This window comes from Erinaceus europaeus, chromosome X (genome assembly GCF_950295315.1).
Source record: "Erinaceus europaeus chromosome X, mEriEur2.1, whole genome shotgun sequence".
Lineage (NCBI taxonomy): Eukaryota > Metazoa > Chordata > Mammalia > Eulipotyphla > Erinaceidae > Erinaceus > Erinaceus europaeus.
Genome location: NC_080185.1, coordinates 83,370,749 through 83,389,461, shown reverse-complemented (window position 1 = coordinate 83,389,461; position 18,713 = coordinate 83,370,749). Strand labels below are relative to the sequence as shown.

At 38.0% G+C, this 18,713-nt stretch overlaps 1 protein-coding gene across 1 annotated transcript in view; it reads right to left on the bottom strand.

The window, feature by feature from the left end:
* FAAH2 (fatty acid amide hydrolase 2) overlaps positions 1-18,713 on the bottom strand; it is a 186,114-nt gene that overhangs the window by 154,920 nt on the left and 12,481 nt on the right. Inside the window, 2 exon segments of the mRNA XM_060182667.1 lie at positions 6,250-6,389; positions 6,391-6,448. Coding sequence (XP_060038650.1) covers positions 6,250-6,389; positions 6,391-6,448 — 198 coding nt within the window.

Here is an 18,713-nt window from a genome sequence, read left to right as displayed (position 1 = left end):
CATCACACTCCCAGATCTTAAATTGTATTATAGGGCCATTGTAATAAAAACTGCTTGGTACTAGAACATAACTAGACACACTAACCAGTGGAATAGAATTGAGAGTCCAAAAGTAAGCCCCCCACAGATATGAACATCTAATCTTTGACAAAGGTGCCCAGACTATTAAATGGGGAAATGGAGTGTTTCTTTAAAAAATTGTGTTGGATAAAATGTGTTGAAACTTGCAGAAGAATGAAGCTGACCACTATATTTCACTCAACACAAAAGCAAATTCCAAGTGGGTCAAGGACTTGGGTGTTAGACTAGAAACTATTAAATACATAGAGTAAAATATTGGCAGAACTCTTTCCAGTGTAATTTTTAAAGATACCTTCATTGAAATGAGTCCAATTAAAAGATAACTGGGGGAAGGATAAACAAATAGGACTACATCAAATTAAAAATCTTCTGCACAGCAAAATATACAAATAAAAACATCCCTCACAGAATGGGAGATGATCTTTATATGTCATGCATCACACAAGAGGTTAATTGTTGTTAAAATTCGGAGGCTCCAGCTAGCCAGGCTAACTTCACGGGCGGGTAAAAGAGATGACCAGAGACATATGGCTGGGCAGGGAAGCTGTATTTCTTTATTCAAGAACAACGATTCATAAACTAAACCAAACTAATCATCAAACAGAACTCTGCTGCCTCTTTCCCCCACGGCGGCACCATGCTCTTACTCTCGAACTCTGGAACTCTGGAACCCTCTTGGGGTTCCTAGGGGCGGGGCCAAGCGGGCCCGCGAAACTAGCAGGACTGATCCAATTTTCTTGGCGGGGGAGAGCTAGAACAACCCAATGTAAAGCATACAAAAATTGTGTTGGATAAAATGTGTTGAAACTTGCAGAAGAATGAAGCTGACGACTATATTTCAATCAACACAAAAGAAAATTCCAAGTGGGTCAAGGACTTGGGTGTTAGACTAGAAACTATCAAATACATAGAGTAAAATATTGGCAGAACTCTTTCCAGTGTAATTTTTAAAGATACCTTTATTGAAATGAGTCCAATTAAAAGATAACTGGGGGAAGGATAAACAAATAGGACTACATCAAATTAAAAATCTTCTGCACAGCAAAATATACAAATAAAAACATCCCTCACAGAATGGGAGATGATCTTTATATGCCATGCATCACACAAGAGGTTAATAACTAAAATATCTAAAGTGCTTGCCAAACTCAAGAAAAAGAAAACAAAAGACCCCATCCAAAAATGGACATGGACAGAATATTCACCACAGAAGAGATCTGAGAGGTCGAGAAAAACGTGAAAAAAATGCTCCAAGTCTTTAATTGTCAGAGAAATGCAAATAAAGACAACAATGAGATACCACTTCACTCCAGTGAGCATGACATACATCAGAAAAAGTAGCAGCACAAATGTCAGAGAGGTTGTGGAGACAGTTTTGAGACTGAGGTTGTGCTGTTTGTCCAACCTCTGTGGAGAGCAGTTTGGAGAACTATCAAAAGGCTAGAAATGGATTTACTCTATGACCCTCCAATTCTGCTCCTGGGGATATATCCTAAGGAACACAACACAATCATCTAAGAGGATTTGTGTATACCCATATTCATAGCAGCACAATTTGTGATAGCCGAAAACTGAAAGCAACACAGATGTCCAACAAAAGATGAGTGGATGAGCAGTTTGTGGTATATATACACAATGGAATACTATTAAGCTATTATAAATGGTGACTTCATTGTTTTCAACCCATCTTGAAGAAATCATGTTAAGTGAAATAAGTCAGAAACAGAAAGATGAATATGGAATGATCTAACTCACAGGCAGAAGTTGAAACAAGGTCAGAAGAGAAAACACTAATCAGAACCTGCACTGGAGTTGGTGTACTTCATCAAAGGAAAGGACTCTGGGGTGAGTGAGGAGGAGAGTAAGGGTCCTAGAAAAGGATGACAGAGGACTTAGCAGGGGTTGTATTATTATATGGAAAACTGAGAAATGTTATGTTTGTACAAATTATTGTTGACTGTAAAACATTAATTCCCCCAATAAATGATTTAAAAAAGCTTAATAGGGGTAAGAGACTGGAAAACATTAATTCCCCCAATAAATGATTAAAAAAAGCTTAATAGGGGTAAGAGACTGGTATAATTTAACAATGACTGGTATACTTTAACTTATACTTTAGTCATTACTCTTTAGTCACAACCAGGCCACCCTATTACCTGGAGCCCTAATCAGGGATCCCTGGGGTTCCCACACAGACATGATGAGACTAGACTTTTAACAGATCCTTCTCACCACTCTCACTGGAAATCTCCATCAGGAACAACATAATGGACCCCTTTGTGGGCCCCTATAAGTCCTTGCCCTCAGTGTGGATCAAAATGGTAGGTAATTTTCCACTCTCTGAAGGGAGGTTGCACAACATACTCTACCTACTACCCTAGGAAGATGGGTCCTGAAATTATTGCAGCCTGGAATGGTCCTAGCTGTGACTACAGAATCTGAGCCTAAACCTATAGGGATACAGAGGTTACATAGGCTCCTATGATGAATATGGTCCCCAGATCAAGTCAATGAAGTTTATAGTTAACAATACTATATATTTTACCCATATTTGGGAGCTACTCTCCTCTCTGATCGAGTTTTCTAGTCCTTTTTTCCAGCTATGACACCATCTCCTCAGAAAATAATCTGGGTTCACCTGAATACTAGATGTCAGGCTCAGGCAAAAAATAGTAAAGCTATGGGCTCTCTGGAATACACCTAAAACAGACCTATTAGCTTTTTCCAAAATGGAAACCCCAATCTTCAACTGCAATATTCATGCCTTTAGGTTCATGATTAGTCAACAATTAGTTCTGCATTATATCTTAACTCTTTTCAGTCACCAGGTTCCAGATGATACCATGGTGCCACCGACCTCCTTGGGCAGAGGACCCCACCATGTGTCTTGGAGCCCTGCCTCTCCAGATCCCTGCCCCACTAGGGAAAAAGAGAAACAAGATGGGAGTGTGGATTGACCTTCCAATGTCCATGCTCAGTGGAGAAGCAGTTACAGAAGCCAGACCTTCCACCTTCTGTACCCACAATGATCCTGGGTCCATAATCCCAGAGGGATAAAGAATAGGGAAGCTATCAAGGGACAGGATTAGATATGAAGCTCTGTGTTGAAATAAACCTCCTCTTATCCTATGGTCTTGTCAATGTTTCCATAAATAAAAAAGAAGAAAAAAAGTGTTATCATTTGTGCTGGGTGGTAACATACCTGGTTTAGCACACATGTTACAATGCACAAAGACCTAGGTTTGAGCCCCAGTCCTTACCTGCAAGGGGAAACCTTTTACAGTGGTTAAACATTGCCTCAGGAGTCTCTCTGTCTCTATCCCTCTCTATCACCCCTTCCCTCTCAATCTCTGGTTATCTCTATATAATAACTAAATAAGTATATTTTTAAAAAGTCATAATTCTAATAGAAATAAAATAATATTAATAAAGTACTATGATTTGTCTTCTTAATGACTAAAGTCAACCCTTTTTTTGTTGTTTTGTTCTCTTTTTTCTTTTGTGTGTGCCCATAGTCTATCCTGGAACAAATTTTCTAATTTCATCTCTAGCTACTTACTACATAATCTTCTTCCAGTTCACTAAACACATAACCATATTCATATCCCAAGATTTTTTGGCCATCTCCAATTTTCCAAGGCTTTGCAAAGGGGCATTCATTGAACTAGGATCCCCTCCTGAATCACATACGTGGAAGATCAGCTGCACTATACAGGAAAACCATTTTTCTGACCCTATCTCTCTACATTTTTCCATTCTTCTTCATCTTCTTCTCCTTTTCTTCCTTCTTCTCCTCCGCCTTTCTTATTCTTTTCTTTCTTCTTCTTCTTCTCCTCCTCCTTCTTCTCCTCCTCCTTTCTATTTCTTCTTCTGCTCCTTCTTTTCCTTCTTCTCCTCCTTCTCCTTTCTTCTTCTTCTCCTCCTCCTTCCTCTTCTTCTTTCTCCTTCTTCCTCTCTCTCTCTCTCTCTCTCTTACTTTTTCATTTCCACTAGGGTTATCACTGGGGCTCAGTGCCAATACTACAAATACTTGGCTTCTGGTGGTCATTTTTTCCATTTTTCTTTTATTTCTGTTTTATTTTTACTTGATAGAACAGAAGGAAATTGATAGGGAGGGGGCAATAGATAGGGAGAGAGAAAGATACCTGACAACTGGTTTCCCCTTTTCTGAAGTGTCCTCCCTGTAGTTGGGGATCAGGGGCTCAAACCTGGATCTTTGTACATGGTGATGTGTGTGCTTAATCAGGTGTGCCACCACCCAGACCCCATCTCTCTAGTTCTTGAAGTACATGTCTTGGAATATTTCAATATTAAAAATGGTGCAAGGCACAAATATATGCAGAAACACATTAAATGAAATATCATGTTTATTGTATCCCAGCATAACATTCTGTGTGATAGAAGAGATAACTGAAGCACAGGTTCCATATTTGCTAGCTGGGACTGTCTTATCAAGACACCTGGTAGTTTAACAGAGCCTTTACTCAGAGCATGTGCACCAAGATCTTACACTTTTATAAGATCTCCATATATTTAGGCTTACGGTCACCCTTATTTGACTTTAATTGTGTTCTTAAAAGTCCTATCTCCACATATAGCCACATTACATGTTAGGGCCTCACTACATGAATAGTGTGTGAGTAAGGCACAGTAGAGTTTGTAATAGACACCCCATTTTCTTTTTGCTACAAAGAGAATGTAAGTTAAAGATAAAGGGAGATTTGTAATCTCTGAAAAGAAAAACCGGGACATCCTTGATTCTACCTCTAGATTTGTGTTACCAGCACAAGGGGGAAAAAAGAAACACTTATCTGGAAATTAGAAATCCAGAGTTAGTACCAACAGATCATTGGTTTATAGCTTAACTAATCTAAGACAATACATCTAACGTCTCAACTTGTCTATTTTGTAAAATGAGGTGACGATGTTCTGCTGCAAAACAAAACAAATGATTCTGTGATTCAGTGTCGGGCAGCCCCCCTGCTCCATCCTCCATTGGCCTATTTACATAATCATTGTTTTGCTTGATCTATCTTCCTTCTACCTCAAGACCCGCCCTGCCTGCAGGGTGTTAATTAATCCCACCAGTTAAAACCATCACAACAGTTGCTAAGGACGCTTCCATTTTCCCAGCATGCATTTTGCCTCTCTCCACCCCCTTTCCTAGCCATTTCTGTTTCCAATTTGCCACTTCTTATTTTTTCCCATAAAACCCACTTCTGTTCCTGGTTTCACTCTCTTTTTTCTTTCCTGTGTCTCGACCTGGAGAAGGGCTTGTGTGCAAAGCAGGAGACAGCCATTGAGGTTTGGCGCCACGTGGTTTAATTCACTGTGCTCACACCTGATTTTGGGGCATTCCCCTGTGAATAAAGAATTGTATTACCACACTGCCATGAATTCCTCGTCTCTCTCTCCCACAACGCTAGCCTGGCAATTCAGAATCAAACAAGTCAATGTTTTCCATTTTAAGTAGTCTCTTTCATCCATATTAATGTCAAAATATCTGTGGCTTTGTCTATTTTTAGATTTTTTTAGGTTTACAATGAATCCACTTCCCAAATACAGACAGTTTCTTTGGGTTGACTTTCTATCCTTTTTCAATGCTGGAGAAGCTATAGTTTTGATTTATTGCCAGAAAAATAAAACTAAATAAATAAATAAACAGTGCTTCTCCTACTTGAAAAACTTTTTTTTGTTCTCTGTTGTCACTTCTCTTTAAATAGCATAATCTTTTCTTATCAACTACTTTAACATCCAGTGTGTGCTGTTAAGCCTTTCTCTCTACTTTCAAATTCATTATAAATACTACCTTTTTGGAGGAACTTTTCATTAATATGTTTTACCATTGTCAATGTTCAGTGTTTTTACATGACTTTATTATCTTTGTATGAGAAAAACATAGGTCTATAGACCTATATCAACTTCACTCTAAAGAAAATCCACTAACTCACATTCTTTCTCTTTCTATCTCTCTCTTAGATGCATATACACAATTTGTGAAGGAACCAGGAGTATGCATATCCATAAACTACCAACTCTTCATCAATACATGATATATTTTGTAACTATTTTATCATAAACAACCAAGTATAATGGTTTCATAGGATTGTTTGATAGTATATATATGCCTTCCTATCAAGTACTCATTAAGTTAAATGTTTAACTTACCAGAACTTCCACCTACAATACGTTGCAAGTCATAGGGGTTGTTGGAACGTCCATAAATCTTATTACTTGACTCATACCACATGCACAGTTCACTGCAGTTGGTTATTCCAAGGGGAATGGCACCAGATTCCTTAAGCAATGGCATCTGTTTGAGAGATGGTGTTACGACGGCTCACAAGGCCTGAAGAATTAGGCATCCCTATGAAGTTTAGAAGAAAAATGAATTATATTACTACTGAAAGAAACATTTAAAGACAGAAATTTATTGAAAACTACAGTGAATCTATCCAGGTAATATTATTATAATTTCTTTAGTTCTGAAAAATAATGTGAATTATTAGAAAGTGCACAGATTTTAGAATCAGAACTAAGTTGAAATTCAAACTGTAGTTTAACAATGTTATAAGATATGTGAATGTCAAATTAACTTCCCTGCATCTCAGGTTTTGTAAGGAATAAATGTGATAATAATTGAAAGTGTTTAAACATAAAACTGCATAGAAATGTATATAATAAATATGATTTAACATTATAGTACAACACTAGCATTCCACAACTTAAGTGATAATAGTTTAATTAATGTATTTTTGAGTATAAAACGTTTAGAGAGTGGGCCAGTCAGTGACACACCTGGTAAAGTATACACATTGCAGTGCACAAGGACCTAGGTTCATGCCTCAGGTCTCCATTTCTAGTGGTATAAGTATTGTGATAAGTATCCAGACAACACTGGAGTTGAACCAATTTACATTTACACACACAATATAGAAAAATTGATTTTTTCCTTTACAGTCTCTCCAATAATTACTGTTTATATATTTTCAAATGTATGGCATTCTCACAAGAGAACATTGGTATCTTATTATTTTATTTTTACAGATGTCTGTTGACTCTTTTGATATCTTTATTGGAGAAGATTCTGACCACATCCTTCCCTCCCCTTATTTTTCATTAGTGTTGTTTGTCTTGGATTGCTGAGTTTGGTGAGTTTTTTTTTAAATGTATTTTGACTATTAGCCCTTTGTCTGATATAGGCATGCTTTGTCTCATATATACCCTGCTCTTTGGGGAATCACTCTATTTGGGTGGTGATTCCTTTTTCTGTGCAGAAATCTTTCAATTTGATGTAGTTGAGTTTGTTACTTCAGTGTTTATTTTTCATTTGTAGCTGGAGTTGAGCCATGGATGATGCTTTGACAGCTTAAATTAAAAAATGGTCTTGCAGTTTTCCTTTAAGCATTTTGAGTTTACTTTTGTGAATGGTGAAATGTAGTGATCCAATTTAATTCTTCCACACATTTCAGCCTGATTTTCTGATACACTTTTCTGCTGAAGAGACCTCTTTCTCCATTTGGAGTTTTGGGCCCCCTTGTCAAAAATTAGATGTTGCTGATTATGTGCATCTTTCTAGGTTTTCCATTCTATTATACAGTTTTCTGTGTATATTTTAATTATGGTACCAGTTTTGAATACTGTATCCCAATAATATATTTTAACATTAGGAAACAAGATGCCTTCATTCTTATTCTTTTCTCTCAGGGTTGCTTTGGAAGTCCTAGGTGTTTTATGCTTCCAGATAAATTTTTGTATCTTTTATACTAATCTCATAAAGAAATTTGGTGGGACCTTAGTAGGGATTATATTAAATCTGTATATGACTCTAGGTAGAATAGACATTCTGACAATGCTAATTCTTACAATACACTAGCACCAGCTGTTTTCCATTTCTTTGTATCTTTCTCTAGTCCCTTAAATAGTGAGTCAGTTTTTGAATGCTGGTTCTTTGAAAAATTAAACAAAATTGACAAACTCTTTACCACACTCACTAAAAAAATGAAGAAGTCTCAAATAAATAGAATTGTAAATGATATGGGAGATATAACAACAGACACTGCAAAAATCAAAAAAATCATGTGAAGCTTCTATGACCAGCTATATGCCAACTAGCTAGAGAACCTGAAAGAAATAGAAGAATTCCTAGGAACTTATAGCCTTTCATAGCTAAGTCAGGAAGAACTACAGAACTTAAGTGGACCAATCACAGATGAAGAAATTGAAACAGTTATTAAGCAATTTCCAAGCAATAAAATTCCAGAACCAGAAGGCTTTAAAAATAAATTCTATAAAGCCTTTAAGAAAAAGATAAAACCTCTACTTTTAAAGTTCTTCCAAATGACTGATGAAGACACAGGAACACTCCATCCCACCTTCTATGAAGCTGACATCATCCTGATTCCAAAAGTATATAGGCACACAACAAAAAAAGTAAAACCACAGACAAATATCTTTGATGAAAATTGATGCTAAAATATTGATCAAAATCCTAGACAACCAAATAAAGCAGTATATCAAAAAGATTGTTCATCATGGTCAAGTGGGATTTCTCCCAGGAATGCAAGGTTGGTTCAATATATGTAAGCTAATTAATGTCATTCACCACATCAATTAAAACAAAACTAAAAATCACATGATTATCTCAATGGATGCAGAGAAAGTTTTTCACAAAAATCCAACACCCATTCATGCTCAAACACTACAAAACTGTAAGTAGATGGAAACTTTCTTTTTAAAAAACGTTTTCAATATTTATCTATTTTCCCTTTTGTTGTACTTGCTTATTGTTTTTGTAGTTATTATTGTTGTTCATTTCCCACGTCTACGCTCGACCGGACCTGCCAATATACACGGATATCTTCACCCACCCTGTCCAACGCTTGACGTCTCGTCACCCAATCTGGTCCCCTACACCTACACTGAACTTCTCTGTTCCAGACTCTTGGAAACAGAGTTGGCAGTCAGCTGAGGTAAAGAACAAACACCTCATTACAGACCCCTGCAAGCGTCAACCCGGCTTTGACCTAGCACGTTATGATTGGGCCCTCCTCAATCGCTATTGAACAGGCCATGGCCGGTGCGCTGCTATGTTCCATTTCTGGGGAGCCAGAGACGACCCGAACTGCCCCTGCGGCTCCAGACAGACTATGACCCACATAGTCAACGACTGCCACCTCTCCAGATTCAAAGGAGGTCTCGAAACTTTACATCAGGCTCAACCTGACACTGTTGACTGGCTACAGAAGAAGGGCAAACGCTAGAAGAAGAATTGTTGTTGTTATTGATGTACTGATTGTTAGATAGGACAGAGAGAAATGGAGAGAGGAGGGGAAGACAGAGAGGGGGAGAAAAAGATAGACACCTGCGGACTTGTGTCACCGCCTGTGAAGCGACTCAAGTGGGCAGCCGGGGGCTCAAACCGGCATCCTTCTGCTTGTGCTTTGTGCCACATGTGCTTAACCCACTGCTGTGGGACTATGCAAAAGCTTGGTAGAGCTTAGGGAAGCTCTCCCACCCTTAGATGAAGGTCTGGAAAGACACCCTACTTGTTAGCCTCTCTCCTTATAGAGATGAGCCAAGAGGGAAAAATCTCCCAGACTCAGTTTCTCCTTGTTATTATCCCAAGCTCACAGAAAGCCTACAGGCCTCTCACACTTAGTTTCTCCTTGCTAGCAGCAGGCCAAATGGTTGTCTGCTTTAGGGTTCACTCAAAGTTCACAATCCATTTCACCTTTTTATCACAAAGGAGAACACACTCTATCATGTACCCCTAACACCAGAAAGTGAAGATCCCCCAAAATCTTATTTCCTTGTGTCCTTTGATATCTATGATTTACATCAGGCTTTGTTTTTCTTGTCTCTACCTCACCTTACTAGTTTAACCCCTATGTTTCTCTCAAATACCTTTGGATAAAAATACCTGCATCATGGAGACTAATTGTCTTGACCTTTATTTAATGCATCAATTCTTGTCATACCAGCCCCCTAGTATAGGGGCAAGCTGACCTTTAAGAAACCTGTAATTTCTGACATATTTGAAAAATGTTCTTTGTTTAACTCTCTGTACAAACCTGTACCCATCCCCAAATAAAATGAGTGTTCATACCAGAGTACTCCCTGAGCCCTCTTTTCTGTATCATGTGGTCCCTGAGAGCCGGTGATGGAGGGTCAGTGACTTACCCCCTGGCTGGATCCACTCCATGAGAGTGCTAGCACACTGCCTGACTCCCAATGGAAAATTTCTTAAGATAGTGGATTCCGTATTACAGCAAACCTATAGCCAACATCAAAATCAGTATTCGAAAGCTGAAAGCATTCCCCCACAGATCAAGGACTCTTATCACAATTACTCGTCAACAAAAAATGGGTAGTTCTCTCCATAGCAATCAGGCAAGAGAAAGGAATCAGAGGAATACAGATGGAAGGGAAGAAGTCAAACTCTCCCTATTTGCAGATGGTATGATAGTATACATAGAAAAGTCAAAAAAAAAAAAAGCAGGAAGATTCTGGAAATAATTTGAAAATATAACAAGGTGTCAGACTACAGAATCAATGTATAAAAATCAGTGGTATTTCTTTATGCAAACACTAAATACAAAGAAGAGGATATCCAGAAATCACTCCCATTCATTACCACAGCAAAATCAATAGAATATCTAGGAATGAAACTGACAAAAAAAGTGCTAGAATTATATACTGAAAATTATGAGTTGCTATTCAAGGAAATGGAAACTGATACAAAGAAATGGAAAGATATCCAATGCTCACGGATTGAAAGAATTAATAATATAATAATATAATAATTATAGAATAAATAATATAATAATATACTCAGAGCCATATACAAATTAATGTGATACCCATTAAAGTACCAAAGTTTCTTTAAGTGAAGAGAACGGAAATGACAGTCATTTATATGGAACCAGAGACACATAGAATTGCCAAAAGAAACTTGACGAAAAGAAACAGAAATGGAGGCATCACACTCCCAGATCTCAAACAATATTATAAGGTCATCATCATAAAAACGCCTGGTACTGGAACTAAAATAAGTACACAGACAAGGGGAACAGAACTGAAAGCCCAAAATTAAAACCTTACACCTATGGACATCTAATTTTTTGTTAAAGGGGTCCAAATAATTAAATGGCGGAAGGAGGCTCTCTTCAATAAATGGTGCTGAGAAAACTAGGTTGAAACATGCAGAAGAATGAAACTGAACCACTTTATCTCACCAGAAATAAAAGTTAACTCCAAATATAGCAAGTACCTGGATGTTAGACTATAAAGTATCAAGTACTGATAGGAAAACATTGGTGGAACACTTTCTCACCTAAACCTCATGGGCACAGTTGATTATACAAACCGAATTGCAAGGAGAACTAAAACAAAAACAAATCAATAGGACTACATCAAATTGAAGAGTTTCTGCACAGCCAAAGAAACCATCATCCAAACCAAGAGACCCCTCACAGAATGGGAGATCTTTATATACCATACAACATGCAAGAGGCTAATAGCTAAAATATGTAAAGAGCTCACCAAACTTAACAACAAAAAATGACCCCATCCAAAAATAGGCAGAAGCTATGAATAGAATACTCACCACAGAGGAGATCCAAAAGGTCAAGAAACACATGAAAAATAGCTCTAGGTCACTGGTAGTCAAAGAAAAGCAAATAAAGACAGCAATGCAATACCACCTCACCCCTGTGAGAATGTCATACATCAAAAATGACAGCAACAACAAATGCTGGAGAGGTTGTGGGAACAATGGAAACTGCCTACACTGCTAGTGGGAAAGTAAATTGGTTCAACATCTGTGAAGAGCATTCTGGAGAACCCTTACAAAGAACCTTCCATATGACCCAGTAATTCCTTTCCTAGGGATATAGCCTAAGGACTCCATAACATCCAACCAAATAGATGTATGTACACCTTTGTTCATAGCAGCACAGTTCTTTATACCTAAAACCTGGACGCAAACCAGGTACCCAAAAACAGATGGATAACTGAGAAAACTGTGGTATATATATACACGATAGAATACGACACAGCTATTAAGGACAATGAGCCCACCTCCTCTGACCAATCTTGTATGGAGCTAGAGGGAATTATGTTAATTGAGATAAGTCAGAAAGACAAACTCAAGTATGGAATGATCCCACTCATAAACAGAAATTTAGAAAGAAGAACAGAAAGAAATACTGATAGCAGAATTTGGATGAGTTTGGAGTATGGCAACAAAGTAAAAAATCTCTGGGTGGAGGGTGAGGGTAGATGTTGAGCTTCACCAGGGACGAGGGAGAGAGGGACACAGACTTTTGGTGGTGGGAATGGTGTTAATACACACTAATATTAACTTATAGCCTCATAAATCACTATTTAATTAATATAAGAGGGGAAAATGGATTGAATGTCTCAAACTTTTTGGTACATAGACCATAACTCTGAGTATATATTCCTTCAGTCTAAGCACTTAAGACTTCAAATTGGTTATCAGATTGAATTTTCACAGTGGGCTCAAATTGCTAAAACATCTCTCATAATGACTTTTTCTTTGAAATACTAAATCACAAATAAGCTTACACCAGGGAGAACATAAACTGATGCCATCACTTTATAAGATACAGCTATATGTAAATAGCTTTAAAGGACATAAATTAAGGTGAGATCTTGTATGATACAGAAAATGCTAAGCATGGGATTTTTAAAGTTAAACCAATTACCAAATAATTTGTTTATAGCAATAACTATCTATTGCCTTCTTGAACCCTAAGACAACAGGAACCTTACCCAGTATCTACAAAACTCATATTTCTCCCAATCCTGGAACCTCTGGGGTGGGGGTAGTTTTCCTACATCCTTCTCTCAATTCATACCAATTGATACCACGTCTGCTGATCCCAACTTAATCATTGCATCCAGTACCAACACAGCATGTTTCACTTAGGACTGTGTCCAGAGATGTCAGACATGGAATGTCAGCCCTCCAGATTCATTACTCTGGTGAGACCTTTCCGAACTCATAGGACTCCTTTAGTCCATTTTGGGTGGTGAACTTAACAAAACTTCAAAGCTTAGAAATACACCATGTGATAGGGCATATGTACACATGTATCCACTAACTAGGGGACTTGCCTTAAAGCAAAAGTGCACAATACCTTTCAGTGAGTCAATAAATCCAGCAAGGAAGTAGAAAGACCTAAAAAGATGGCGTGAAGTACCGAATCAAATAGTTTCTTTTCTTTTTTATTTATTTTTAATTTTTATTACCTTTATTTATTTATTGGGTAGAACCAGCCAGAAATTGAGGGAGAAGGAGGGATAGAGAGGAAGAGAGGCAGAGAGACACCTGCAACACTGCTTTACCAATCGCAAAGCTTTCCCCCTGCAGGTGGGGACCAGCAACTCCAACCTGGGTCCTTGCTCATTGGAACATATGCGCTCAATCAGGTGCGCCATCACCTGGCCCCTCAATCAAATAGTTTCTACTTAGACCTAGATACTCTCCTCACCTGCTTCCTATTTCACTTCCCTCAGTCACTCCAAGGCTAAACTTGTCAGAAAAAGTAAGGAGTATAAAAGCTGAATAAGGGCAAGAGACCGGAATGCTTTAATGACAACTCTTTGTTCACGATCAGGGTACCCCATCACCTGGGGTCCCAATCAGGGAATCCTGGGATTCCCACAAAGGCCTAGACTACTAATAGATCCCTCTCTCCACTGTCACTGGTCATCTCCATCAGGAAAAACATAATGGACCCCTTTGTGGTCCCCTATAGGACCTTGCCCTCAATGTGGATCAGCAGTGGTAGGGAAAGTCACAGAGAATGTGACTAAGAGAGAATGTCCTCCTAAGGTAGGTTGGGAAACATACTCTACTAGTCGAGGAAGATGGGTCCTGAAATTAGTGAAGCCTGGAATGTTCCTAGCTGTGACCAAAGGATGCGAGCTCAGACCTACAGGATTGCAGAGGTTAAGTATGCTCCTGTGCTGAATATAGGCCCCAGATCAAACCAGTGGGGCTTACACTTAACAATATTTATATATTTTCCCATATTTGGGAGCTACTCTCTTCCCTGATCCAGCTTTCTAGGCTTTTTCCATCTATGGCAAGATCTCCCCAGACAATGCCTTGGGTCCACCTGTATGTTAGCTGTCAAGCTCAGGCAAAAACTAGTAAAGCCATGGGACCCTTGGGATATACCTAAAACAGACCTACTACCTTTTCCAAAATGAAGACCCCAAATATTCACTGCAATATTTTTGCCTTTAGGTTTCTATTTAACAACTTATTCTGCTTTATATCTTTTCATCCATCAGGCTCTAGATTCTAACATGATGCCAACCTGACTTCCCTGGGCTGACAACCCCACCAAAATGTGTCCTCGAGCCCCGCCTCCCCAGAGCCCTATCCTACTAGGGAAAGAGAGAAACAGGCTGGGAGTATGGACAGACCTACCAATGGTCATGTTCAGTGGAAAAGCAATTACAGAAGCCAGACCTTCCACCTTCAGCACCCCATAGTGATCCTGGGTCCATGCTCTCAGAAGGATAAAAAAAAAAAAGGAAAGCTTTCAAGGGATGGGATAAGATATGGAGTTTTGGTGGTGGGAATTGCATGGAATTGTACCTTCTTATCCTATGGTCCTGTCAATATTTCCATTTTATAAATAAAATAAAATAATAAAATAAAACCAATGGAAAGACAAAAAAGAAAAGCTTTATAAATATTATCTTAATATCATGAAAATAAGCACATTGGTCAATGGAATAAAATAGAGCCCACAATTAATTGACTTCATAATCATCAAATAAGTGAAAGGGGGCTTAGTATATTCAATAATAGGTCTGTCTCTTTATCAAATAGCATTAGGATAATTTGAGATACACATTAAGAACAATGTAATTACAAAACTTCATCACCACTCACAAAAATCAACTCAAAACTGAAAAAAAAAAAGACTTAAGCGTAAGACTGAATGTCATAGAACTCATAGAATAGAATCTATGGAATAAACTTTTCAACATTAATTCTCACAGATTTTGTGACATGACACTAAAAGCACAAGCAAAAGCAAAAAACAACAAATGAGAGTTAAACAGTCAAATAAGCAATTTAAAATATTGTGGGATAGGATATAGCCCACTTGGTGGGTTGTATAACTTATCATGAGCTTTGGTCTAGAAACCACAAAGGAGCATCACTAAAGTATGAAGAGCTCCAAAAGTAATGCAGCAGTGCTGTGTTTTCCCTTTCTCACTTTCCCTCCTCTTGCTCTTCCTGCCTGTCTCTCTTTATTTGAAATATAAATATTAATATATATTTCAATCTGGGTCTGAAGGATAACCCATCCAGAAGAGCATGTGCCTTACTATGTGCAAAGACATTTTTGCTGAACCCTGATGCCATGTAGGGGTATCAAAGAGTCATCAACCTCAGATTAATAGGTAAAGAAAATGAGGTATATAATATAAATGTTATACTGTTTTGTATATGCATTTATATAAATTAATTTGTATGCTATGTATCTATATATATATGCAACTATGTATGATACACACATATATATGCATACAAATATAATTAACTGTGAGAACTAGAGGAATGTGTTACATCGATGGACATTCAGAATACTAAGTTACTAGACTTAAGTTGAATATAATCATATGCCCTTCATATGTACAGTCTAAAAGTACCATTTTTTAATTTATTTTATTTATTTATTCCCTTTTGTTGCCTTTGTTGTTTTATTGTTGTAGTTATTATTGTTGTTGTTGTCATTGTTGGATAGGACAGAGAGAAATGGAGAGAGGAGGAGAGAAAGATAGACACCTGCAGACCTGCTTCACCACCTGTGAAGCGACTCCCCTGCAGGTGGGGAGCCGGGGTTCGAACCGGGATCCTTATGCCGGTCCTTGTGCTTTGCGCCACCTGCGCTTAACCCGCTGCGCTACAGCCCGACTCCCCAAATATTTTTTTAAAGCAGAGAGCTAGATAGTTTTCACAAGGGGGTGAGGTGGGTGATAATACAGTCATTGGGGGTATAAATTTACAAGTAGTAAACAAACCCTTGATATCTAACATATAATATAATGAATATAGACAATATTGTATTGAAGAAATTTCCTGATTCCAAACATTTTTATATTTTTTGTTGGAAATTCTATTAATTTTTCCTAAACCTCCACATTTACAAAACATGGCTGGCTGATTGTTAGCAGGTAAATTCCTTTGTCTTAATATACCATGAAGTAATTCTTGATATTTCTTTTCTATGATTCCTTACCACCATACCACCCCTGTCTCCTTCAACTAAATCGCTACAGGTGCTGCCACCCCACATTAGGCTGCTACTGAATTCCTACTGTGGCATGTAACCACAGATACCGAGCCTGAGAAGTCAACCTTGCAACTCTTCAAATCTGGTAAGACCTTTCCTAACACATGGGACTACCTACACTTACGTTTGAAGGCACATCATTTAACTAAGTAACAGATACCTGAATAGGCTAAGGTTTAGGGTACTGGGTATAGGTGTGCATGTATCCATAAACAAGGGACAATTATATAACTCAAAGTCTAAGTGTTCAATAATGGTTGAAGGGCTAATGCAGGCATCATAAATTCTCTAATTGATTTGACTTAGACCAAATTATCTGGGCAGTCCAGTAGAAAGGCCCAAAGAAGACAGATCCTAAGAGCCTAACTCTGGCTAGGCTCAACAAATGATACTCAATGTCTAAACAACTGAGAGAAAGTCTATGATCATCAGATAAACAGAGGACTACCAATAGGGATTTAGAGGTTACACAGGCTCTAGTGCTATATATATATCCTGGATCAGGTGGATAGACTTAGTTAATTTTAGCTACAGATTTTTTTTCCCAAGAACGGGAGCTACTCTCAGCCCTAATCCAACTTTCTAACCCTTTTCCCTGCTCTGACTCCATTCTCTCAGACAGCATTCTTATGCAATTTCAAACTAGCTAACTAACTCAAGCAAAACTACCATAGTTGTGTGCCCCCAGGATCATGCCTAAAATGGAGCTTCTAGTTTTCTCCAATCCCATTTGCTCTATCCCTACTTTTTTGTTCCTGTTCATTAACCATTTTGTCTCAAATTAGGTCATGTCACCTTCCAGACAACAAGTAACAGATGCCACCATGACTCTATCCTGACTTCTCTGGGCAGACAACCTCACCAATGTAACCTGGACTCTCGAATCTCGAGAGCTCTGGTAAATTAGGGATAGATAGAAACAGTCTGGGGGTATGGATCAACCTGTCAATGCCCATGTTCATCGGAGAAGCAATTATAGAATCCATAACTTCTACCTTCTGCTCCCCCAAAACAACCTTGATCCATACTCCCAGTGGGGGAGAAGTGATAGGATGAAGATAAGAGGGCTGTCAACTCTAGCTCCATTAGTTTGCAAAGAGAGAGAACGAAAAGGAGAGGGACATATGGAGGTAGTTATGTTAACATGAGTGGCTTGGAGGGGAAGAGTGGATTGAATCAGAACAAAAAGGAGCAATTATGAATAAATACTGATAGTTGTAGAGATGATGTCTACCATCTTAGGGGAACTGTGTTGGATTGCAGTTGGGAGACTGAAGACTCAGAACTCTGGTGGTGGGAATGGTGTGAATGTAAACCCATTTACATGTAATTCTGTAATATAATAATAAAATTAAAATAAAATAAATAAATATACCACAAGGTCTGCCCAATAAGAAAGGTTTCAGTCATTCCTTTTGTCATAGCACCCTCCCACCCTAAGGCAGGATTGTAGCAACAGTTAACTATCAGCCCACAGGCCTAGAGATAAAGGAAAAATGTATTTATCTGTAACTTTGACATCTGGCTCCTTCTCTGGAGGGTTTGGGCATTGTGCATAGACTGATGTGAGAATAAACAAATATTTCTTGAAGTATCAAAGAAGCGCACTGGTGTAATGATAGCCAGACAAGATTATTGTAATTAAGGTTGGTTATTGGTGCTCTGACAACTGCTCCTGAATTTTGTTCATCAACACTATGTCAGAGTTCTGATGAGCGGCATGCCTAATTCATCTCAGGGTGTCTGGATGCATCCTTCCAGATATCTTCAAATTAATTATGTGGTAACTGAAGTTATTTTCTGTCACTCCTGAGATGTATCAGATCTCAGGTTCCCAGAATCTGACTAAAGTTTTTTACCTGCTTATTAGCCATATTATTGTATGGCAATCATCGCAATTGTTAAGAAACTAGAACTTGACCTTTCCAGCGTCTAAAAAAACAAATAATTATATAATATTATAAGTGTCAGTAATCACTGCAAAAAATCTACTATAATATATAAGAAGTATTTCAATTAGGATTTTGTACACCTTATATTTACACAGTGTTGTGTATGGAATGTATTTGAACTTAAAACACACCATGGAAATGTATGTTCTAAATGCACAGCTTAATCTAATTATTGAGAACATCTTTTTGTTGAACCCAAAGTAAGACAATTCTATAAAACATCTACCTGGTACCCTTAAAAATGTTGATATTATGACATAAAGAGACAGAAAAAAAAGGTGTTTCAAAGTAAAGAAAACTGAGTATATTTAAAACTATTTTGAGACTGGTG